Source organism: Balaenoptera ricei, chromosome 10 (genome assembly GCF_028023285.1).
Source record: "Balaenoptera ricei isolate mBalRic1 chromosome 10, mBalRic1.hap2, whole genome shotgun sequence".
In the NCBI taxonomy this organism is placed as follows: domain Eukaryota; kingdom Metazoa; phylum Chordata; class Mammalia; order Artiodactyla; family Balaenopteridae; genus Balaenoptera; species Balaenoptera ricei.
In genome coordinates, this window is record NC_082648.1 from 69,527,170 (window position 1) to 69,551,646 (window position 24,477).

The following is a 24,477-nucleotide window of genomic DNA, read 5'->3' on the forward strand; positions in this document are numbered from 1 at the left end:
GTGGGAGTGGGGAGAACATCAAAGTTCCCAGCTTCATCCTTGCTACTCAGATGACCCTTTCTCGTGGTTTAAAACTCCACCCCTGCTGCCACCAATACTTTTCTATCAGTGTAAGAGACCTGGTGCACTTGAGAATTTATTTGAATTCTGAAATCCTCAGAATTGGACCCTGGACTTGGTTCTCACCCTCTGGCCATAGGAAATGAGGAACTCCTTCAAGACTTATTTTTAAGCTTTCTAATCATCCATGCCAGATATTTTTAGTTTTCAACTGTTCATTTTAAATGTATTTACTCTCTAGGGCCATCAGAAGGAGCCAGGTGACACCACAACTTTTATAATCACTGTTTTTGCTATAGCAACTGAGTTTTACATCCACTTGAATTCCCAATACTGTTGCCTGCCCATATACTTCATCACATGCTAAAATAAGTGATCATTTGAGTAATCATAATGTCACTGCATGTCATGGATTACCCATGTCCATTCCCAGCACTCCTCAAATATGTGAGCAATCTATTTCCAAAATTTGAAGTTCTGCTTCCTGAGGCCAATTTGGGTGCCAGTTATTATACCAGTCAAGGTCCTGGCAGGAAACAGATGACATAAACTGGAGAAGAGGTTCATACGGAAACTATTTACACAGGTACAGGCAAGGTGTAGAGAAACCAAAGGATATGATATGATATGATGTCATTTCCAAATTCTTACCCTCCCACCCTGCCCTTAGGACTTCATTTCACTATGTCACACAAAATACAAATTTGAAAGTCATCCAAGATTTTCCCTTTTCTATTACATCCCATTTTCAATTAATTCAGTACATCTAAAATAACTTCTCTTCCCTACAACATTGTTCTTACCTAGTGTGGCATCACGGTTCAATTCTTACTGAATCATGAGAATTTTAGTACAACATAAATTGCATATACAGGACCATCAGGAGAGGACGTTAAAGAAATAAGAAAGTAGTAGGTCATGGAGAAATCCATTGTCATAATGAGGTCATTTTCTTTAATTCATAGCAAAAGGAAGAAAACGGGGATAGCAGAGCCCTTTATATTTTCATATTATTTGTGTTGTCACAGTTGAACACTCAACTTGAGAAAATGCATTAATACAACATCAGCACAAAAGATGTGAATTTTAATATGTAGCACATCCAATTACAGCACTACAAAGAGAATTAGGAGAAAAGCAGCTATAAACATCCAGCTGCAGAGTTTAAGCAGTCTCATGCTGTGACTTTAGATAATGCAAATTTTATGTTCTCATCTCATTTTAGAAAACAAAATGCATTATATTAAAGGTCAATCTGTATTATAACCAGGGAATTACAAACTTTAACACAATTCAGAGAACATATAGACTTTGTTCTTTATTTTGATCAGTATTACTGGGGAAATGTTCAATTGCATTACATGAGATGAAGAAGGCCAACCTGTCTAAAGGTCTCCCTATCTCAAATATAGTACCATTTATTAACTATAAAGTATTGGGGTGAAACATGTCCACAACTCTCCCTACCTATGCTGTATTGCCTGTTTATTTTATATTAACTATAATATAATATATAACTACGTTAACTACAAAATGTGAGGGTAAAGAATAACGATTGGTCGCCTACCGGTGTTGTTGGGATTCTTCAGGCCAGACAGCCTTTTACAATTGTCTAGCTTTGGTTCAAAGAGGACTTATCTGTTATAAGGAAAGAACAAATGTCATGTGTTCCAGAAAAGGGCTCATTAAATCTCAGGATCATAGCTGGACTTTTTTGTTATTCTGAAATTAATCATTACATTGTTAATGGTTCTTTATATGCACATGAGGGGAAAAAATCAGACTTAAGAAATACATGGTCCAGGTCCCCATTCTTCCTATAACCTCTGCCCATCAAACCCACATTCTTGGGTTCCCCAATTTGGATATCCATTCTTTTTGTTTTAAAATTCAAGGCACTTATAATTCCAGAATGTCATTTTGAGACCTCATGTTAATTGCTTTAAACAAAAACATACAAACAAAAAAACATATTTACTGAAAGCATATTTCCTCTCTAGAATATCTGTATAAGATTGAATCTTCTAGAGAACTGAAAGTTTCTAGAAACATACTACAATATATCAGGATATTATTGAAAAGGAATGTGGTAATTATTTTGCTTTTTTTTTTTTACTGAAGTATAGTTGATTTATAATGCGTTAGTTTCAGGTATACAGCAAAGTGATTCAGATATAAATATATATACTTTTTCAGATTCTTTTCCATTATAAGTTATTTTAAGATACTGAATATAGTTCCCTGTGCTATATAGTAGGTCCTTGTTGTTTATCTATTTTATATATAGTAGTGTGTATTTTTTAAACCCCAAAGCCTAATTTATGTCTCCCCACCTTTCCCCTTTGGTAACCGTAAGTTTGTTTTCAATGTCTGTGAGTCTATTTCTGTCTTGTAAATAAGTTTATTTGTATTATTATTTTTTTTTAGATTCCACATGTAAGTGATATCATATGATATTTCTCTGACTTACTTCACTTAGTATGATAATCTCTAAGTCCGTCCGTGTTGTTGCAAATGGCGTTATTTCATTCTTTTTTATGACTGAGTAGTATTCCATATACCACATCTTCTTTATCCATTCATCTGTTGATGGACACTTAGGTTGCTTCCATGTCTTGTCTATTGTAAATAGTGCTACTATGAACATTGGGTTGCATGTATCTTTTCAAATTGTTTTCTCCAGATATATGCCCTGCAGTTGGATTGCTGGATCATATGGTAACTCTATTTTTAGTTTCTTAAGGAACCTCCATACCGTTCTCCATAGTGGCTGCACCAATTTACATTCCCACCAGCAGGGTAGGAGGGTTCCCTGTTCCCCACATCCTCTCCAGCATTTATTATTTGTAGACATTTTGATGATGGCCATTCTGACTGGTGTAAAGTGATACCTCAGTGCAGTTTTGATTTGCATTTCTCTAATTATTAGCAATGTTGAGCATTTTTTCATGTGCCTGTTGGCCATCTATATGTCTTCTATGGAAAAATGTCTATTTAGGTCTTCTGCCCATTTTTTATTGCATTGTTTGTTTTTTTTGATATTAAGCTGTATGAGCTTAATATCAAAATTAATCCCTTGTTGGGATTTTAGAAATTAATCCCTTGTCGGCCTCATTGTTTGCAAATATTTTCTCCCATTCCATAGGTTGTCTTCTTATTTTGTTTATGGTTTCCTTTCTTGAGCAAAAGCTTTTAAGTTTAATTAGGTCCCATTTGTTTATTTTTGCTTTTATTTCCATTATTCTAGGAGATGGATCCAAAACAATAGTGCTACGATTTATGTCAAAGAATGTTCTGCCTATGTTTTTCCTCTAGGAGTTTTATAGTATCTGGTCCTATGTTTAGGTCTTTTAATCCATCTTGAGTTTATTTTTGTATGTGGTATTAGAGAATCTTCTAACTTCATTCTTTTACATGTAGCTGTCCAGTTTTCCCAGCACCATTTATTGAAGAGACTTTCCTTTATCAATTGTATATTCTTGCCTCCTTTGTCATGGATTAATGTACTATGAGTGTGTGGATTTATTTCTGGGCTTTCTGTCCTGCTCCACTGATCTATATGTCTGTTTTTGTGCCAGTACCATACTGTTTTGATTACTGTAGCTTTGTAGTATAGTCTGAAGTCAGGGAGTCTGATTCCTCCAGCTCTATTCTTCTTTCTCAAGATTATTTTGGCTATTCTGGGCCTTTTGTGTTTCCATACAAATTGTGAAATTATTTGTTCTAGTTCTGTGAAAAATGCGATTGGTAATTTGATAGGGGTTACATTGAATCTGTAGATTGCCTTGGGTAGTATGGTCATTTTAACAATATTGACTCTTACAATCCAGGAACATGGTATATCTTTCCATCTGTTTGTTTGTTTGTCATCTTTAATTTCTTTCATCAGTGTCTTAAAGTTTTTGGAGTACAGGTCTTTTGCCTCCTAGGAATAAATTCCTAGGTATTTTATTCTTTTTGATGCACTGGAAAATGGGATTGTTTCCTTAATTTCCCTTTCTGATATTTCATTGTTAGTGTATAGAAATACAACAGATTTCTGTGTATTAATTTTGTGTCCTGCAACTTTACCAAATTCATTGATGAGCTCTAATTGTTTTCTGGTGGCATCTTTAGGATTTTGTATGTATAGTATTCATGTCATCTGAATCCAGGTGTTGGAACTTCATGTTTTTTGGAGCCAATTGCACGAAGTGATTTTTTTTTTTCTATCTCCCATTTGTACAAACTACCATTTCAAATTAATTAAAACAAAATATCCTTCCTTTAAAAATGGTGGTAATTATCATAGCTTTATGATAAAACAATATAATTAGGAGCTTTCATCTTTCAATAAGCCTATGTAAGAAGGAGTTGGAAAAAATAATCATATTTTTTTCACTCTCTTTCAGATCTGAAAGATATACAGTACTCTTTTTCTATATTCTCTTTCCACTAAAATTGAATATTTGTGTGATACAAAAGTTTTTTTTTAAAGCACAAAAAGGAATACTTTGTAACATCCACCTGATACACATTTGGCTTAGTTTAACATAAAATGTGTTATGAATTTTTGTATAGATATTTTATATAAGACAGAAATCTAAAGAAAATTTTATTCAAAAAGTGCTTAAAGGTTTTTATACACAAATTTCATTACATTGTTTTTCATTTTAGGATAGTCATAATCTAAAAGTCAATAATTTGCAATTAATTAGAAGATTATGGCTCAACATTATATTAAATATTATTTACCTATAAATAATATAAGGATTTATCAGACTATTTAATGATATAAAAATATGTTTGTAATATAGTAAGTGGAATATAAGACACTATACAGGGAAGATGTATACCAATGCATTAGTAGTTCATAATTTTACATAATTTTCCTTTATAAAAAATCTACATTTTCATCTAACTCTAATATTTAGGGAAAATCTATAATATTCATTTACTTATACATTTTTTAAATGTACTGCTACTTGGCTTATTCTTTAGCATAATTCATACTGTACAAAAATTTGTTGGCCACCAGATAGCTAAGAGAACCCTTTTGTGTATACATCTGATACTGGAAAATAAGAAAAGACAAGTGTAGATATTTCTTAACTATAATTTTTTTAGAAACATGTTAATATGTGAGTTTGATAACTTTGAATATCTTTTCTTCATTTTTATAATTGTAAAATGAGTCACTGGCTTAAAATAAACTTTCATCAAATAAGTAATGAATATCATTCCTATTTGGAAACAAGATGCTTGAATCAACTGAAGTGCAATTTTGAAAACTTTTTTCACAAAGAACAAATTTTGAGGAATTTATTTGAGGTGAATACTATTCTCTGTATGAAATGTATGAAGCATGGCTTGCACATCAATTTATTAAATTTGATTAAGGGAGTATATTACAAAGAATGATAATTTCCTCAGTGGAAAATGGCAACAATAATAGTGTTTATCAGAGGACTGATAAGGGGAGTAAATGAGATAGTGTATATAAAGATCTTAGTATAATTTTGGGCAACTGACTATATTTTATTGCAAACAAGTTGATTTAATTGATGTGTAACATCTCAAAGAAAAAATGATACACAATATTAAAATAATAATTAGGTAACTTACTATGTGTCAGTTACCAGTATAAATGCTTTGCATGAAATAACTTATTTATCCACTTAAATTACTCTATGATTTACATATTATATCAGGTCTACAATCTTTCAGCTATAATTTTGAAAGGCAAAAGTCTCTGTAAACTTTGTTTGGTTTTGGTTTTTTTTCACACAGGCAGAAATCTGACCTGAATTGATATGAGGCTATTTTATTCTTGAATTATCTCTTAGTTTGAATATTTATTCATTTTGCTGCAGCAATTTTAATATTTTAATATACTGCTTGAAACCCTACTGTGACTGTTATGTAAATATATGGTGTTTGCACTGAATTACCTATCTAAAATCCAAAACATTCTGAATTTGAAACACCATTGGACCCAAGGGTTTTGGAAAATAAGTTATGAACCTATATTATCATGCTCATTTTCATGCCCAGGTAAACTGGGGCACAGAGGCAGTAGTTATTTTGTAATGTCACACAGCTTGTAAGTAGTAGACTTGTGATTAATTTTCATGTAAACATTTAACATGGTTCTAAATGGTTTTCTCATCATTTCTTCCTTTTCCACTGACTCTAAAGTCTCAGACGTGGAATGTTAGATGGACACCTATAGATATGAGTGTCATTTTAAAAGGAAAGAAAAACTAGCTAAGAAATCATTTTATATTCTAGAGAAGAGATTATACTGGTCAACTGAGACGAGTCAGTTGAGACTAGACATTAATTTATTCAAATGTGTGTGTGTCATGGTTACTCCAAAGTGGTGCAAAATGCTGTGCCAGCATGTACTATCCAAAAAAAAAAAACCCAACTGTGGCTTACTGTATAATAATCAGTCTGAAATGTGGAATTACAGGGTAAGCAAATTTTTCAAAGGGCTTAAATATCTGTCTTGATTGAAATTTCACAGATGGAATTTCTAGAGTTATCCATGTAGCAGCTTGGGGTAGATGTTAGGAAATTGAGTTTCTGTCTCTGGCTTAGAAACCAAATCGTTGTGTGACCTTGAGTAAATAAGTAGTATTTTACTTCATAGATTCCCACTTCTAAATTCTAAATTATATTTAGAATTCTGTTTCTATGAAATATAAATGAAATAAATGTACATGAGTACAGTTAATTGAGCCATTTTTAGTAAGGCCTAAAAGTAGTATTTATTACTATTTCAATGTGTAATCTTGAAGCAGTTTGTCCCATTTCATAGTATCAGAAGCCAAACTTGAAATTGTCATCTACAGTGTGTCCCAAGATTGAACATTTAAGCTAGTTCTCCAACTGTTTAATAGCTTCTTAAAAAGTGGCAAAACAATAATTTTGTAATCACAACTCTAAACATAAATTCCATCCTTAGTCAAATTGTAAATATGTAAGTTGATAATTCAAACATATTTGTTTCTGTCATACTTTACATAAATTATTAATGTTTCCCAGCTTTAGGCATTATTGGGACAGTAGAATACTGCAAACTCTTAAACTATTTCAATCAAGAGCAAAGACCTATTCTCTCCTTTCCCACTAGATTAGTGGTTTCTGATTTCGAGAACAATGCATATTCCATTATTGCTAAAACTTCTTTGTATACAAAAAGGTTGTTGTCATGACTCCTGTGGATGGCTTACTTTTTAGGCCACTAATATAGAAACATTCTATTAAATCAAATAATGTGGATAAGCCTTCAGAGTTGATGATAGAGTATACACCCTGGGAAGCATATAGAAATATCCAGAATTATAAATTGTGTTAATCCATATTGCAGAATATATCTCAAAAAATAATTTTAAAGGGCTAGGCGTGGGTTGCTTTAAATTTTAGGCCTCTCTTCTCTGATTCAAAACTTAGATTTGTTTTTTTAATTAATTTGTTAATAAAGTATATCAAAATAAATTTGCTTGGAAAAGCAGTTTGGGGGTAAATGTAATAAGTGAAGTTAGCAGTAGTTTATCACTTTTTAATAAAGGAAGCAGTTATTGTGAATGTTTACAATTTAAAATGATACACTGATACTACACCAAATTATATGTAGATTAGGAAAAAAGAAATCCAAACTACTCTTCTCAAAAAGCAAGCATAAAATGCAGGTCACACAGGTATGCTAATGCTTTTTAAACAAATTCAGGTTTTAATCTACATTTAAAAGCACAAAAAGTCACCTTCAAAACCTACTGCCATGTTATTAACTCAAGCAGAATTTCTAAAAGACTTTCTCCTAAGGATGGCAAGTGGGAGTGGATGGTATTAAAGATCTACTTGATTTTTCCACTTCTGTGAAACCAGCTCCTTCTACTAGTTTCTCTATTTCTATTGTATTAATATTACATATACTATAATAATAGTATATGATAATAAAATAATTTTAGTATGCATATATATAATAATAAAAGACCAAATATAGGAGACTCTCACAAAAAAAGTTTGGGGGGATAAGAAATGGAGTTAGGTCTTCTATAACCATGAGATGGTGAACAATCTCTGTTCCATATTAGGAAAACAAGATCTCTCAGTGACGTCCATTGGATGGCTATATCTGGATTGGTGGGTTAAGTAAGCCCTAGGCTGGGTAGTGTTTGTATGGTGCCCATTTTAGGATTCCACCATCAAAGCACCTCTGCATTATATGTGATTTCCCCAGTTTGGGATTATGGCATTTGGCTGCCTCTGCTTTGTATGTAGTGTGCCCAAGAGGTCAAAGTTCATCTGTCCCTTCTTGTGGTTATCCCTCTATCCCAGAGGAGGAAGTTTGACCGTAAGGAATTCAGTCTACTCTAGCATAGAATCATCTTTGAGTGTCACTGTATATCAGAGGTTCAGCAATAAAGCTGATTCATTAAGATAACAATTCTCTGAAACCTATACAACTGTATTGTATTACCATAAACACAACTGCAATTAGAAGTTTTCCTTGATCCAAGCAACCCTTCTAGCCAGTGATGAACTAATTTTGGTGGATGGAATGCCTTCACTAATGGATTCTGTACAATCTGTAAGGTTGACATAAGGTAGGCTAAATTTCTAAGCCTAATCAGCTAACAGGTAACATGCAATAAGCCCTGGTTTCACCAACCTGATACAGGGAAGAAGGAGTTCCTCAAAATCAATCCTTAGAAAACTTGCACTGAAGACCCTTGGTATTGTATCCCACTGTCGTTTTTATATTATTTTTTATTTCTTGAACACACCTGAAAGTGACACGCATTTGTGTTGATCATTATCTATTATTGTTTTTAGCCTCTGAAATTGAGTTGTAACAAAAGTTGTCCCCACTTAGACCTCATGGCCTGTGTGGTTTTTGATCAGGTAAACTGGGCCTCTGCAGAGAAACACAGGAAAGTTTTCCCAAACCTCATATGGATCATGGTCATTGGGGACTAGAGTAATCACAGATGCCTTGCATAGTAACTAGAATTACAAGATACTGGTAGCATGGAGATATTCTGTAAAAAAAAAAAGTTCCCATATACCCAAGCCTTTCTGCACTAAATGCTATTGCAAAGGCACAGGCTAACTATAACCATGTATTTCGAATACACCAAGAACTGAATATGGTTAAACTCAACTATGCTGAGAGAAAACAATGATCTAGTGATATTTGGGTTAAATGACCTAGAATACCAGAACAATAATTACAAAAAGAGAATGATTGTTTTAAAGAAATTCATTCAGCTGTCTTATTTTGTCAGTTTCAGGCATGGGCTATATATCCACTGTCATCTCCTTGGTTCAGAGTTCTTGGGCAAAGTGACTGCTTCTTGTCTGCTTCTGGAGACTTTTTTGGCTCAGCCTCAGTTTAAGGTCTCATGTGAGTAGAAATCCACTGATTTGGTAGTTGGTAGCTTGGTTGGCAGTTTGCTTGCACTGTGAAACATGAGCCCATAATAAGAACAGAAATGGTGTTCAGTAATGTCGTAAAGCATTTTCAAGTTGATATGTGTTATGGATTGAATTGTATCCCCCAAAAAGGATATATTGGCGTCCTAACCACCAGGACCTCAGAATGTGACCTTATTTGGAGGTAAGGTCTTTACAGAGGTAATCATGTGAAAATAAGGTAATTAGGGTGAGTCCTAATACAACTGGTGTCTTTATCATAAGGGAAATTTGGAAACAAAGGCATGCACACAGGTAGGACACCACGTGAAGACTAGAGTTTGCTAATACATGCCAAGGAGCCAAAGCTAGAAGAGAGACGTGAAGCAGATCTTTCCCTAGTGCCTTCCCAGGGAGCATGGCTCTTCCAACACCTTGATTTCAGACTTCTAGCCTCCATCCCTGTGATGGACAATTCTGTTTTTCAGAAGGTTGGTCTGATTGCTGTGAGTCAACTGTAGCTGGCTTACGTTGAGCAGTTATCCATCTGAAGGTTTGAGGGGGAAGGACGTCAACTTTGTGGGGAGAGAAGCATCTCATTCAGCTGGGGTGGTAAAAGCTGCTCATTTAGCATGTAGCCCTGCAAGGGCATTGCCGTTGGCTTTTGGTCTGCCTATGTGCTTCTATTTAATAACCATTTTTTCTTTGTGAGTTTTGAATAGCTTCTAATAAATCATTGATATTGTTCCCACAGTTAGTCAAAATATCTGAAGAAGTCACAAATCCTTTAGGTTTCATGACATTTCAAAATCATGAGCAATTCTAAAAGCATAACTTTTGTCTTTTGCCACAATAAAGGCTTCAGTCAGAGCTATTAATTCTGCTACCTGGGAAGATCAAATATTATGAAATGGAGCCCCTTAATGGCTGCATTTTCAGCAGATACAACAAAAGAGGAGGGCTTTGTAATTTCTAAAATAAAATCCATCTATAAACCGTATTAAATCAAGATGAACTAAAAGGGGTTCTGTAAGATCAGTCCTGGGCATGCTTTCCTCAGTTATTGCTAGAGTCACGTTTCCCCTTCATCCTGAAAAGGAATCAAATTACAAGAGTAAGGTTTGAACTATGTTAAATAGTGATGTGTAGAAGAGATAAAAAGGGCTTCATAAATGGAAAAGTTGCTGATAGAGAAATCTTGTGTTGTCTAAAAGTAACAATGATTGTTCAGCAGGTGCAAACCACAGAGTCAGTGAGAAGCAAACAACATATTGGCAGAGGCTTCAACCAGTTTGACAGCTGCTGCCTAGTTCTGCAAGCGTAAAAAGTATGCCTCAGTTACTAAACCAAGGACTAGGTTAAGAGAGGCAAGCTACAGGCTCCAGCGAGCTAATACTCCTAATATATCATCCTGTCTCTCGTGAACCAAAGGAGAAGGGTTTGACATGGTTAGGGGTACCCAAAGTGGGGGATTGTTGAAGAGAAGCAGTGAAAGAGGAGAAAGCTGCTTTCACTTCTGCTTCGCATGGAAGCGACTCAGGAATTGTTGCTTTAATAAGTTCATGAGAGGACTGAGCTACTTTTTTTTTAATTAGGCGTTTATTGCTTGCAATAACCAGTTAATACCCCCAAAATTCTTTTCATTGTTTTTTACTTTAGAACGTTGGTCAAATGGAATCATCTCTGTTCTGGTGAATGGAAAACATCCATGGCTGACAGATTGTGACCCAAATAATTTATACAATTTCTTAACAAAATTATAGCTTTTTTTCTACATGGTTTGTAAAGCTTTTCAGCTGATATTGAAAAGAGCTATATGAAGTCTTCTTGTGAACTACTTACATTAAGAGGGCACAGTAATCTACATATTGTACAAGGATGAACTCTCAAAGAAAAATTAAATCCTTTTGTTTAGACTGACTTGTTTAGATGGAAGGAAATATGAGAATTCTGTAAATCCCTGAGGTATAACCATCTAGATATACTGTTAATTTTCCCACAAAAATAACAAATATTAACTGTCTTTCTCTGTGTCTGGTAAGGAAAGCTGCATATAAACTGACCACTGTGAAATATTTACTTTTTCAGGGATGGAGGACAGGGCATATTTGTGTTGGGAACTACCAGGAATCTAGGGATCACAATTCTATTGCTCACCTTGAGATCCTGAACAAATAGGGGTAGCCTTTTCTGATCGGCTTCTTAACTGGCTGTGTGGGAGTATTGCAAGGACTAAGATGTGGCCATCCTTATTCTAATACTCAAGAGAAATGAATTTTATTCCTGAGATTTCTTCAAGTTTGAATGGATACTGGGATGACCTCAGTGGGGGGTTATAAGGATTCATTTGAATCTTAGTAGGTCATTTTCCAATATTCTATTCACGTCAGTCGAGTCAATATTCTACTCACGTCTAATCCAAAGAGTAGAAGGAATCTAACATTGCACCGGAGAGGACGGTACATGTGAATGAACTGCTATAATTTGGGTTGTTCTGATGTGGTGCCACCTGGCAAACCTTTAATTTCATGATGGTGTTACAGAGCAAGTCTCGATTAAGCTTGCTGGAGCAGAGGCACACAATGGAAAAGTTGCAAGACTAGTAAGATCATAGATTTCAATGTCTTTTGGAGACAACCTCCCCAGTTATTTTATTAGTACTCCAAGGAACAGGTTGAGATAAGTGGTGAGATTTAAAACAGAAAATGAAGCATCCGCATTGAAAGGCCTGCGTACAAACAGATACAACGCAGACAATGCTATATCTTGAGTGTCATTGTTGGGTCCCTAATTTGACTTCACAAGCTCCTTTCTCAGTTTCAGCAGGTAGCCACTTTTCCAGTGCCTTAATCTCTTTAGAGATGTCACGTTTCCTAGAATGATTTATACCTACCATGTGACTGAACCATTTCCCTCCTAGGCATTTACCCAAGAGAAATGAAAGCATATGTCCACACAAAGACCTATACACAATGTTCATAGTAGCTTTATTTGTGGGAGCCCCAAACTAGAAACAACCCAAATGTCAATCAACAGGCAAATGGATAAACAAATGCTGATGCATCCATACCATAGAGTACTTAGCGATAAAAAGGAACTATTGATAAATGCAACACGGATGAATCTCAAATTCGTCTGACTGAAAGAAGCCAGACAGAAAAGAGTACCCAGCAGATAATTCCAATTTTATAACATTTTTGAAAATGCAAATTACCTATAGTAACAGAAAGCAGACCGGTGGCTGCTAGGGACCCATCTGGGGAGCCCCTGATAGGATTGATGACAAAGAGCCATGAAGAAACTTTTGGAGATAACGGTGATGGATTTGTGATTGTGGTGTTGGTTTCATGTGTATACATGTGCCCAAACTCACCAAATTATACATTTTAAATATGCTCAATTGATTATACCTCAATATATCTGTGAAACCCAGGGTCACTAGGCCCATGAAGTGTGCGTCTCTGATGTAAGGCTCTCAGCTCCATGGGTGACTCCATCAAGTGTTCTCAATGGCAATTATCCAAATACTTAAAGAGAGCCCAGTGTTAAACTGCCAGTAAAATGCAGATGTCCCACATTTTAGTATAAATATTTCCCTTTCAAACTCCTAGGGAGAAAATAAAGTCTGTATATTAAATTACCTTTCAAGTTAATGTCCAAAGGCAAAAAACTCAAAACCCAAAATCCAATTCTCTTGCCCTTATAAGGCAAAAGTCCAACTAAAGTCCCTTCCAGTTTCTTATTTTGTTCACTCACAGCCAGCAATGTTAATGCCTAGATGGATTCCTACAGCAGCTGCAGCCTGTGTGTTTTCCTTGGAAACGGATGTAGCTCATTCAGCTCCTCAAAAGTTAATATTAATTCAACATCAAGTCTATGGTGTGTCTCAATTTTTAAAAGGTCCAAAGAATAGCACATCCGAAGTAATTATAACACTTGCCTCACACTCACCAGATTTACACAGCAGTTATCCTGGACAAAATTATGTTCCCAGAACCCAGTAGTTGTTACTGTCAAAGATAATTCATAGTACAAACTCTATAGTAGAAACTCGTGGGTCTGTAGGAAGGAGGGTAACTGGGGATGGCTCCAGCCTCATCATAATGCCAACCAGTTTATGCCAATTGTCAGGGGTCCATGCCCTGCACGCTTCAAATAAATTGGAAGACATTTTTCAGCAAGAAGTTAGATTTATCACCATGCATTTAGCATGGCACACTGTATCTTCTCTCTGGCATTTCAAACAAACACTGATACTATCTTGCAAGGTATAGACTTGCTGTGGTGCAGTCCCAATCACAAGGTGTCATTTGTGGTCCCGATCTTTCCTATCCAGTATAATCAAAATCTCTTTATATTCAGAATTTGCTCTTTTACACTGCATTTTATGACTGGCATGATTTATTTATTTATTTTAACGTCTTTATTGGAGTATAACTAACTGTTTTACAATGGTGTGTTAGTTTCTGCTTTATAACAAAGTGAATCAGCTATACATACACATATATCCCCATATCTCCTCCCTCTTGCGTCTCCCCCCTTGTACTTTTTTTTTTTTTAAGTTTTTTTTTTAATTAATTAATTAATTAATTTATTTATGGCTGCATTGGGTCTTCGTTTCTGTGCGAGGGCTTTCTCTAGTTGCGGCAAGCGGGGGCCACTCTTCATCGCGGTGCGCGGGCCTCTCACTATCGTGGCCTCTCTTGTTGCGGAGCACAGGCTCCAGACGCGCAGGCTCAGTAGTTGTGGCTCACGGGCCTAGTTGCTCCGCGGCATGTGGGATCTTCCCAGACCAGGGCTCGAACCTGTGTGCCCTGCATTGGCAGGCAGATTCTCAACCACTGCGCCACCAGGGAAGCCCCCCCTTGTACTTTTTAAATGCAGAATGCTCAGTAGAGTGGGAGGACTTACCAAAACCTTAATGCAATATTGGGCTGCATCTGTTACCACTTACAAAGGATTGCACTTTACTATGCTGTTTTACGAGTATTATTGCAGTTCTTTTGTTTTAACGATGATAACCAAGCCTTTCTCATTTTGCAGTGATTGCAAGGAGGCAGGAGAAGCAGTATTCCAGTACTTGCCTTTGGCTCACAAACCTACCAACAGAGACAACACTGGTAAGGCCCAGTAACAATGTTCTTACATGACAGGGTCCCACAGGATCTGGAAAGCTTAATTCCTGCTGTGACACTGCTGCGTTACCATCATCATTCAAAAAATATTACACTAGCAAGCTATGTACATCCACTTAAGGAAAAGATGATAAATATCAAACTCTGCTTTATAAAGACCTCACTATAATATGGTGGGGGCTGAAGGTATAAACCTGCTTACAGGTTTCTGGAAAGACCATCCCCCTATAAAATGTACTTAATTCAAAATAAATTAAAAAGTCGAAGGGGAGTCTCTGCCTCCTTCACCATTCCATTACTATGGAATTTCAAAACCGTAATAGTTGATTGCTAAATTTAAACATTTGATTGAAATGATTTGTTGAAAGCTCTGCTCCCTTATTTTCAAAACAAACACTTTATTTCATCTGAATTTCATATGGTATAAAAGTTATTACATGCTTGAATCTGTTGCTCAAATAGCAGGTTCTTTCAGTTCCTTTTTTTTTTGGCCATACCAAGCAGCATTCAGGATCTTAGTTCCCCGGCCATGGATGGAACCTGTGGCCCCTGCAGTGGAAGCGTGGAGTCTTAACCACTGGACTGCCAGGGAAGTTCCCTCTTCCAGTTTTTAAGGCCAACCTTCCTTCAGCAGCAAATAAATAAGAAACAAATCATATATAATGCAGAGCATATATAGAAAATTTTCTTTTAGAAAAACAAACATATTTGGACATTTTATATTGAGTATAGCTTAGCAATCCAGTCTGTGTTGACAAATTTAGTTAACTGTTAGGAGGGACAGTACATATACAAGAGAACTCAATAGCCAGCAGGTATTTGAACACTTGATTAATCAGGCAACATGTCTGACCTAATTTTTTTCTTGTATTTTTTTTAGAAGATACTCCATTTGTAAATTCAAGTTTGGTTGCCCCTTTTTAGTCTTTTTGTTCAATATTTTGAACACTTCCATTTTCTTCTTTTTGTAGAGCCTTTGAGCTTCTTCTCTCTCTTGTTTTCTCCTCTCAAATTCCTGAAATTATTAACATGTATAATTTTCATTAGTAATAAACAATAGATATTGTTCAATAATTTTGTTGAAATAGCTATCACCATGCAAAAACTTCAGGTTTGTCTTATATTTTGCAAAATGTGAAGTGTTACTCGTAAGTGCAGCAGTGTACCCTCTGCCGCTATGATACATGCTATGCCATAGAATAATGTAAAGTTATTAAACAATTTAAATTATTTGTATACAAATAAAATTAAAGCACAGAAGAAAGAAGGCACATTTATTTAATGGTTTCACATTTAATTAGATCCACTGAAGAGTCAGAAGTGACGTTAGAGGTTATCTAGTCCATGTAACACAAATCATTTCCAGAATATCTGGTATTCTTTTAAATTTGCCATCTGATCCAGATTTAATTCAAGAAGCATTTATTGACTACAAACTATATATATGTAAAATATTGTGCTAGGTATTATGGTTTTGATTATTTAAGAATTATCATGCTCATTTGATTTGCAAAGATAAAGACTCAAATTCATTGGAGTTTAAAGAAAAATAATTTGAAGTTATATAGACCTGAAAATCACTACTTGAAATATAATATTCTTAAATATAAATTAAAAATTCTAAAATAATGCAATATGTGAACTGTTTTTCAGTTTCCCCTGTAACGCATATAGGCCCCAAATGACACAGCCTTACATTTGTATGGTGACATAATTAACAAAGTGCTTTCATATATGTCACAGCATATTCCATTCTTTTAAAACTTTCTATGCTAGGATTTATCTTCACCTTATGGATAAGGGGCTGATGCTCAATTTTCACAATTACAAAGATGTAACATTTATATATACATAAAGGAAGTTTTTTTTGAACTAGTAAAATGTTTTACAGTATAATGGTCCATATTTCATCTGGTATACTGTTTCCAAAGGTGGCAGGTATCAGAAGGTTGGTTAAAAATATGCATAATCTTAACAAACTATGAAACAAAGGTCCAGTTTTTCCATGGAGAAATGTTTCTGCTTTACCGTAGTCTGCCATCGGTTTAAGAATAATCATAAGAATTTTAGATGTTAAACTTCCAGATTTCTTAATTACACAATTTGTAAAGCTAAGACATAAAAGAAATTATATGTCAGCGCCATCTTTGGGGTATTTTTGATTGATGTGCTCTCCTTTTTAAAGTGATAGATTAATATAGCTTCAATATAATAAACAAGAATTATCCATAAATAAAATAATTTTGTTGAAGCTGTGGATACTTTTGTTCTGCTCATTTGAAAAAGGCTGTTATAATTTTGGGTTTCTGAATGATAACGAAGTGTGGTAACTTTTTGCTAAGTTAATCTAGTAACGTTTTTAATAAGCAAGACCAACTCTTTAATGTAAATTTATGAAAATCATCTACTTTTTTTAAAATTAGTAGTTCTCAAATTTTATTATGCATAATCTCTTGAGGCACTTGTTAAAAAAAAATGCAACTATCTGGACCTTACTCTTGAGAAACACTGTCCCAGATGCTCATATTATTAACCTATAAGCAGTACCTTTAAAATCCTATTCTTGACTACTACTATCACCTCTCAAGGGTAATATAAACAGTCAAGGAATCTGAATGTTGAAATTCTCTGGCTCTTCTCAGATTATACATTTACTCAGCAAATATTTACAGAGGGCATACTATGTGCCCCATATTAAGAAGAAAAGCTTACATATACACTTAGGATGAAGAAACATGAATCTAAATATTTTAAAAGTAAATCTTACTTGTCTCTTAGCAGCACGCTTAGCTTGTATCTGCTCATACTCTTCCTGTGCTTTTTGATTTGATGTTTTCTTTTTATTTTTCTTTGGAATAGTAATGGAACTTTGCAAGATAAATGAAAACAAATCACAAGTATTAAAAATAATATAACCAAAATTATGACACAATTATGTCAAATAGCACTTGTATAGTCAAATCTCACTAATGCAACTTAAGGGGTGGGGGTGAAGAGAACTTGAAAGAAAGAGGACATTAATTTTATTAGTAAAATGTCCAAATAACATATTAGAAATTTTGTCACAGTTTTCAAGATATAGAAAATAGTAAATGGAAAGTCTTCGAGAAATATTTCAACCAGGGAAAATACAGAAAGCTCTGAAAGATCTGAAAATGTTTAAAAACAGGAAACCACATATGAATGGTAGAAATGACAGACTGAAAAAGGCATTAATTTGAAGGACGTTATGAAGGACCTTGTGGGTGTACATGAACTTTAATCCCAAAGTTCTTTGACCAACTTGTCTCTATTCCATTTTATTTGTTTTTTTAATTGCAACCAAGTCTATGTCCTCTGGGGAAAAAAAAAAATCCAGGTTAATAATAACAGTAGTAGTAGCAGTTAACACTCATGTAGCACTTCCCATGTATCACATGCCTTTTTAAACACCTATATTAATGAACTCATTTAATCTTCACAACATCTGAGATAGGTCTAAGATACCATAGTCTGTAAATAATCCATTCTGGGGTTGTACAACATAGCAGCTATAAATTACATACTTACTATTATTATTTGCATTTTAGAGAAGAGGACATTGGGCACCAACATATTAAAGCCAGCTCCAAAGTCCACGATGTTAAGCACTACACTATAATACCTCTCAAAAATTAGATTTTTTTAAAAAACATACATTAATAACAGGAGTTAACCATGGTCCAAGTAAGTTAAATGTACTTGAGAGGCTGAAATCTAAAACCCAGGTCTCTTAATTCCCATTCCATTACTTCTTCTATTAAGGCTACCTGACTTAATTTATAGTCATTTAAGCTAACATGAAAGCCTCCATGAAAATATTTTCACATAATTACCTGTGACTTCTAATATGCCTTAAGAAAAATCCCAATTACTACAGAAATTGTTCTGTAATCTCTTTCCTAAAACGCGACTTACATCTACAATGAAGAATTTCAAAAGATGGTAATACATACTTTATTCTTATGCTACATTGTTCTTCTGCATGAGGCTGCTCAATGCTACAATGTTCTTCAGACAAAGCCTGGTCAATGCTACACCGCTCTTCTGGCAAAGGCTGATCAACTTGTTCTTCTGACAGAGGCTGGTCAACTTGTTCTAACAAAGACTGGTCAGCTTTTCTAAGCTGCTTCCTGAGTCTTTCCTCTTCAGCTAAATAGAGATGTTTCAGATGATCAGGGTACCGATCTGTGAACTGGGATTCCCGTGAGGTTTGAGCCTTCTTTTCCCTCCATATCAACTTCTTGTAATTTTGCTGAATTTTTAGTTTTCTTCGAAATGCAAAGCCTTGTCCTGAAGAATATGTCAGTCATGAATTACTTTCTGAGAAAATAATTTGCATGAAAAATGTAGTTGCTAAATTAAAATTAAAACCTTTTTACATCATCACGTTTAGATGCTAGAATTACATTATGTTTTGCTTTAAAACGTTATTTCAAGAAAACAAGTTTAAGCTAATGGAATAAACAGTATACTGGTCCTTCGCAAAAAGACCAGGCTAACAGTAATTGTGCAGAACTAAAGAATCTCAAAGAAGGAAAAAAGACTAGAGTGTTGCACAACTCCAACTTATTGTATTCACAAATCAAACAGATTTCTTAATTCATCTAAAACACTTAACCTAGGTCTTCACTAAATACCTGCGGGAAAAAACCCTCAAATCTATTACCTTACATTAGAGAAAATACTCTACGACTGATTTTCTAAAGTAATTCAACGCAAACGAGGAAAGACGGTGTACGACTTTCTCAACAGCAATTATCAGAAAACTACTTATTTAAGATTTATACATTCCAAATGGGTTTTAAAAGTACTTACAAACAGCAAGACAAAATGAAAAACACAAACTAAAACGAAGCAAATAAACACAGTAAGAGAAGACTGGAGGGCTCTGGGGTATTTGTCATCAGCAAGAGGGTGGGGCAGTACATTTCCGGCCCCGCCTTCTATCCTTTATCGTAATACATGCACAAATGGACTCATAGATTCTCTCTGCTTACGGTTTCACGGGGAAAATGTAGAGAAAAAGAGTTCTCATTAAAAAATGGGATTAAGTCGAGGAAAATGTTGAAAGATTTAGAGCAACACTGCCTCGCCTTCCCATCCAGAACTCTGAGAAGCCCACGGCTTCAGCAGATTTAAGAATAGATTTCTCTGCCCCAAGTACGGCTCGGTCTGGTTCCTAAATCCTTCCCAGCCTGGGCGGATCGCGTATCCTAACCTTTCGCAGGCCCGAGGACTTGTAAAAGGCTGCCTTCTTACATACATACCCTCGCGAACGCTCCCCGCGAAGGCTTGCGGATGATTAGGTCGCCACGTCCTCCGTTTCATATTCTTATTTCTGAATCCGACCAGTGAAACTCCTTCGCCACGCGTCCCAAAGCTCCCTCTCTGCCCCCTTGCTGCATGCCTTACCGGCGCCATGGCACACCAACCGCGGCGCCAGAAAAACACAACTGGCGCGGTAAAAAAATACGTCATCAGGCAGAAGCAATCAGCCGCCCACCCACAGTCCAGATCGGAATTCTACTTATCCGGCCTACACTTTCCACTGAGCCCTTGCCTTGCGGCCACGTTTGCGCCACCTACAGCCCGGGAGGGTGGGCGTCATGGCGGCTTCTGGGCCGCTCCCGGTGACCCAGGACCTGTCCACGTTGCGTGCCAAGTTGCAGGGGCTGCTGCGGTTCCTGACGGAAGCCCTATCCATTTCCAGTGCACATACGGTGGACTTCTACACGGAGTCCGTGTGGGAGCAAGTGGTCGACTTGCCCCCGGAGACGGTGCTGGCGGCGCTGAGATCGGCGGCGGAGACGGAGGCGGAGGCCCAGCCCGCGGAGGCGCGCCTCCAGGTGGAAGCCGAGAGCGGATCAGGTGAATGGCTGGTGGGCGGGGCGTTCAGGAAGGCGGAGAGACGTCCCGCCCAGTGAAGGGTGGTGCCCCGTAGCGGAAGTCGAGCGGAAACAGGTACGCGGCGGGGCTGGCACTGGCGGGGCCAGGATGTGCTGCCTGGTGGGGAGCGGAGCCCCTTCTCCGCTTCCTGGCGGCGTGCGGCGGGACGCTCCTCCCGAATCCCCTGTCTTCCATGGGTGCTTGTGTATTTCCACAGTTTAAGGAGAGCAAGAAACATTGCGAGGACCTTTCTTCATTTAGTGATTCAACAGTCATTTTCTTAACTGGAGGGGAACAGTGCTTATAGATTGCACGTGGAGCACAGCAGAAGCTAAAACAACACCTAACAATCAAGATCATTTAAAATGGTGATTATGGCCAAGAAGAAAATAAAACCAGTCAACTGTGATAGCGACTGTGTGAGGAGGCTGCTTTCACCTTGTTGGTCATGAGCATGAGAAGGCGCCGGCCTGCAGTGAGCCGCAGGAAGGGATTTCAAGGCCACGGAATCGCGGAGGCCCTGGGCAGGAAAGAGCGGGGCGGGCTGAGGTTCAGATGCCTGAGTGGCTAAAGCCAGGTGCCGGGCAGTGGCAGGTGCGGCCAGGGAAGTAGGCAAAGCCGGATCGTGCGGGGCCCTCTGGGCCTCGGAAGGATACTGGGTTTGAAGTAGGATGAGAAAGCTTTGGACCATTTAGTCAATATAGTGCTTTAATATACTTTACATTTGAAAAGATAACTGTGATAGTTATTTGAAGAACAGACTAGTAGGGCAAATCTGAGAGGCCAGTTAGAAGGCCATTTCAGTAATACAAGGAAGAGATGAGACGATTGTGGGCTGGGATGGTAGTAGTGAAGACCGGGAATATTTGCTATCTCTTTTGAAAACTGTTTATAAAATATCTACTACTGAAACTTAGATTCTACTAAGGCAAGTACATTTTGGAAGTAGTATGATGAGAAGACACCAGCAGGATCCTGGGATTTCTTCTACTTTGTTTCCAGGCGGTCCCAACCTTGCCCTTGCTAGTGAACTTTATTCACTTGAGCATTCTCTGAAGGCAAAGCACCACTAGCGGGCCTTCCTATGATAAATTTTGGTAAATAATGGTTTCTTTAAAGTCACTGTTTATTGTTGGAAAGTTAGGCACTTCTTTTTTTTGGTCGTTAACACAGTTTATTATTGGCACACTTAACAGTAAAGCATACATAAAATACAGCTGTTTTATAATACACGGAGCCACTGTCTTACACGTATAGAGAAACGCATTAATATGCAAATGGAAAATTAGTTTTTTTATAAAGTTTCACATAAATACACTGGAATTGCTCCCAAAGAAAAGTCCCCATAAAAGAACCAGGTTAGGGCTTTACAAAATATTATACAGGAAATATACCATGAAAAGAAACAACAGTCAACTCAGATACAACAAAAAAAAAAACACAAAAGAGTTTCAGATTTATTAAACTGCCCACAAAATTAATGGATTACATGGCTTGAAAATATTTGGATCAACAGAAATTTTACAAACGCCTACATTCTCAAGGAGCCAAGTGCCTTTCTTTACATAAAAATCAGCCTTGGTGTCTTTGATGACAAAAAGACATTTCTTGTTTCAGCACTCAGGCTCGATTGAACCAACTCAGGATCAAGGACCAATTGACATTAGCTCGGCCATAAATTACCCTGCTGGGCCCTCTTAGCTGTTACCCAATGAAAGAAAAGGTGAAGGGGGAAAAAAAAGGTACATTTAAATTACTTTCCAAAAGTGGATTTTTTTCCTTTTCTTTTTTTACTGAAACAAGTAACTCTCAGATGCAAGTCAAAAAGCAGAAAATATTTTACAATATTAAAAAGTCTGTCTGTAGTTGGGTTCAGCATAGAATGAGCACTGAGAGTTTATTGACAATATGGCGTTTGTTGGATGGTTGGGTGGGGCGGGGGAAATGAAATTAACAAATGTGGTTAAAACCGAGCCAGGAGAAGCCTAGCTTTTGCTCTTATTTTAATTACGATCACTGCCAGTATCTGTGTTACCTGTGAAGGCCTCCAGGGAGGGGTCATGGAAGTTTATTTGGACCGATCCTCTCAATTAAAAAAAAGAAAGAAACTCAGATCCCTGCGGTTTAGAAATAGGTATTTGCATGGAAAAGTTTTAATGTCTCTTCCTTTCTCTGCTGTGAGTAAGGATCTGAAATAGTGATTGTAACTTACAGGGGCTATGGACAGTGGATTCTGGAGCTGGTCAGTCTTACTGGGAAGCTTGGGGTGGGGGGTTTTCTGATTTGGGCTATGGACAGTGGATTCTGGAGCTGGTCAGTCTTACTGGGAAGCTTGGGGTGGGGGGTTTTCTGATTTGGTCTCTTGAGTGGTGGGAGGTTCACTGTTCCATGGGCTGCAGTTCCCCAGGGCGGGTGAACTGGTGAAGTCTTCCTCGTCGTCCATGCCGTGGGCTGCATCATACTGCGTGTTTTCTAATCTAGTGATTAGCCTTTCGTCCTCGTCCCCAAACTCACCTCCCATCAGAGCTGGCTCTCCTACCACCATCACATCCTCTGAGGAGGACTGAAGTGACTCCTTCAGGGCCCCTCAAGGCTTCTCCTTAAATTGGCCAGAAGGGGTCACTGCTGTTGAATGGCACAGGTCTCCACCCCTCCCAGGGTTGAGGCTGCAGTTCAGGATCGCTCCTAGCCCAGGTACCTGACTGGACAGACTCAGGTTGGCAGCTGGCGTCTTCTTCTTGCCGCCCGTGCTGTTGGCAGTGTTCCCAGTGCCGCTGCTGGAGGTGCTGCTGGTGGAATTTTTTCTTTTTGTCTGTTTCGTTGTCGGTTGCCTTGTGGGTTCCGGTGGCGCCACCATCCGCTGCCACTTCTGAAACAAGCAGGTCTTCAGGCAGTCTGGTGGACTGAGGTTGTAAGTTTTATGTCTGGACATCAGTTCCTGCATTGGCTCCAGTATTACACACAACCTGAGGTAGTTGACGGTGAAATCTGTTAGCCCCACCCTGGTGATGTTTTTGGACAGCTGATCCAGGACCTGAGGACCTTGTGCATGCATGGCAAGAATGCTTCTTGGGACTAACTCTCAGTATTGTCTAATGGTAAAGTGCCACGTTTTTATTCTCATGAGATCATCAAAGGTGAACTCCAAGATCAGTCTGCCTTCCGTACACACCTTGGTAAACATGGGCTTCCCGTGCTGGGTGACCATCGCACGCTGGCCGCAGTCCACCATGTTGGATGAGCTGTGGTAGGATTCTTTCGAGTGTTTGAGAACGTAATACAGGTCAGTATTACAGACACAGTGCTAAAGTAACGGGGGATGAGGGTCCCGCCGGTAGCTGCTAGTGTTGGAGGGTCTCCTGCAGAGGCGGGGGGTGGCTGTGGCTCACCGTGGGGACGGGGACACTGGCAGCAGAAGTTCTGGGAAGTACTCCTGGGCGTGAGCCCTCCCAGAGTCGGCCATTAGCCCCACCAAAGAGCCGGGTAGGCTCCAGTGCTGGGTCACCACTCTCATAATACCTAATACCTATGATAATGTGGCAACTTAAACTCCAAAAGAGTTTAAGATCATGTCTGTCCTGCTGTATTCCAGCACCTAGTAGAATATCTAGCATGCATAATTAAATACTCAATGACTATTTGTTGAATGAGTTAATGAATGACTAATTCTGGCTTCCTAAAGAGTAAAAGAAACTAATTAAATATGAAGCCCAAGACTTTCATATGGGTTTAGCCTAGGCTTCATACAATGGAAGAATTAGATTGTTTACATATCCTAATAATAACAATAATAGGATTAATTGATATTTACTATTTTCCCTGCAGTGTATTGTTTGTTTGCATATTTTCTCTTTTAATATTTACATTAGTCTGGCAAGATGGGTTCTGTTTTCCCCATTTGTGAAATTGCCAGTTGAGGAGGTAATTTACTAGGGGCACAGCTTGTAATGGAGATGCAAGCCTGGGTCATCTG

The 24,477-nt window shown here is 37.4% G+C and overlaps 2 protein-coding genes and 1 pseudogene across 7 annotated transcripts in view; 1 reads left to right on the forward strand and 2 right to left on the reverse strand.

Annotated features, from left to right (window-relative positions):
- Positions 1–12,428: 12,428 nt before the first annotated feature.
- On the reverse strand, positions 12,429–20,214 carry CCDC59 (coiled-coil domain containing 59). Its single transcript, XM_059936626.1, has 4 exons — positions 19,886–20,214; positions 18,572–18,908; positions 17,365–17,464; positions 12,429–15,612 (listed from the first exon to the last, which is right to left on the reverse strand). Exons 1-4 carry the CDS (start codon positions 20,094–20,096, stop codon positions 15,451–15,453), a joined length of 810 nt encoding a protein of 269 aa, XP_059792609.1. The 5' UTR covers positions 20,097–20,214; the 3' UTR covers positions 12,429–15,450.
- Positions 20,155–24,477, forward strand: part of METTL25 (methyltransferase like 25) — a 178,432-nt gene continuing 174,109 nt past the window's right edge. For 5 of the 6 annotated variants that reach the window (XM_059936623.1, XM_059936622.1, XM_059936621.1 and 2 more), the window contains exon 1: positions 20,155–20,486. In XM_059936623.1, the coding sequence (XP_059792606.1) occupies positions 20,225–20,486 (262 nt within the window). In that variant the 5' untranslated portion in view covers positions 20,155–20,224. Of the gene's footprint in view, positions 20,487–21,203; positions 21,602–24,477 lie in introns of those variants that run through there. The other variant, XM_059936625.1, reaches the window with a different exon arrangement.
- Positions 22,804–23,751, reverse strand: LOC132373444 (LIM domain-binding protein 2-like; annotated as a pseudogene).

Coding starts and splice junctions, on each gene's coding strand:
- CCDC59 (XM_059936626.1), bottom strand. CDS start 20,096: ATGACGTATTTTTTTACCGCGCCAGTTGTGTTTTTCTGGCGCCGCGGT. Junction 18,909..19,885: donor CGCGGGGAGCGTTCGCGAGG/GTATGTATGTAA, acceptor CATATTCTTCAG/GACAAGGCTTTGCATTTCGA. Junction 17,465..18,571: donor CAATGTAGCATAAGAATAAA/GTATGTATTACC, acceptor TATCTTGCAAAG/TTCCATTACTATTCCAAAGA.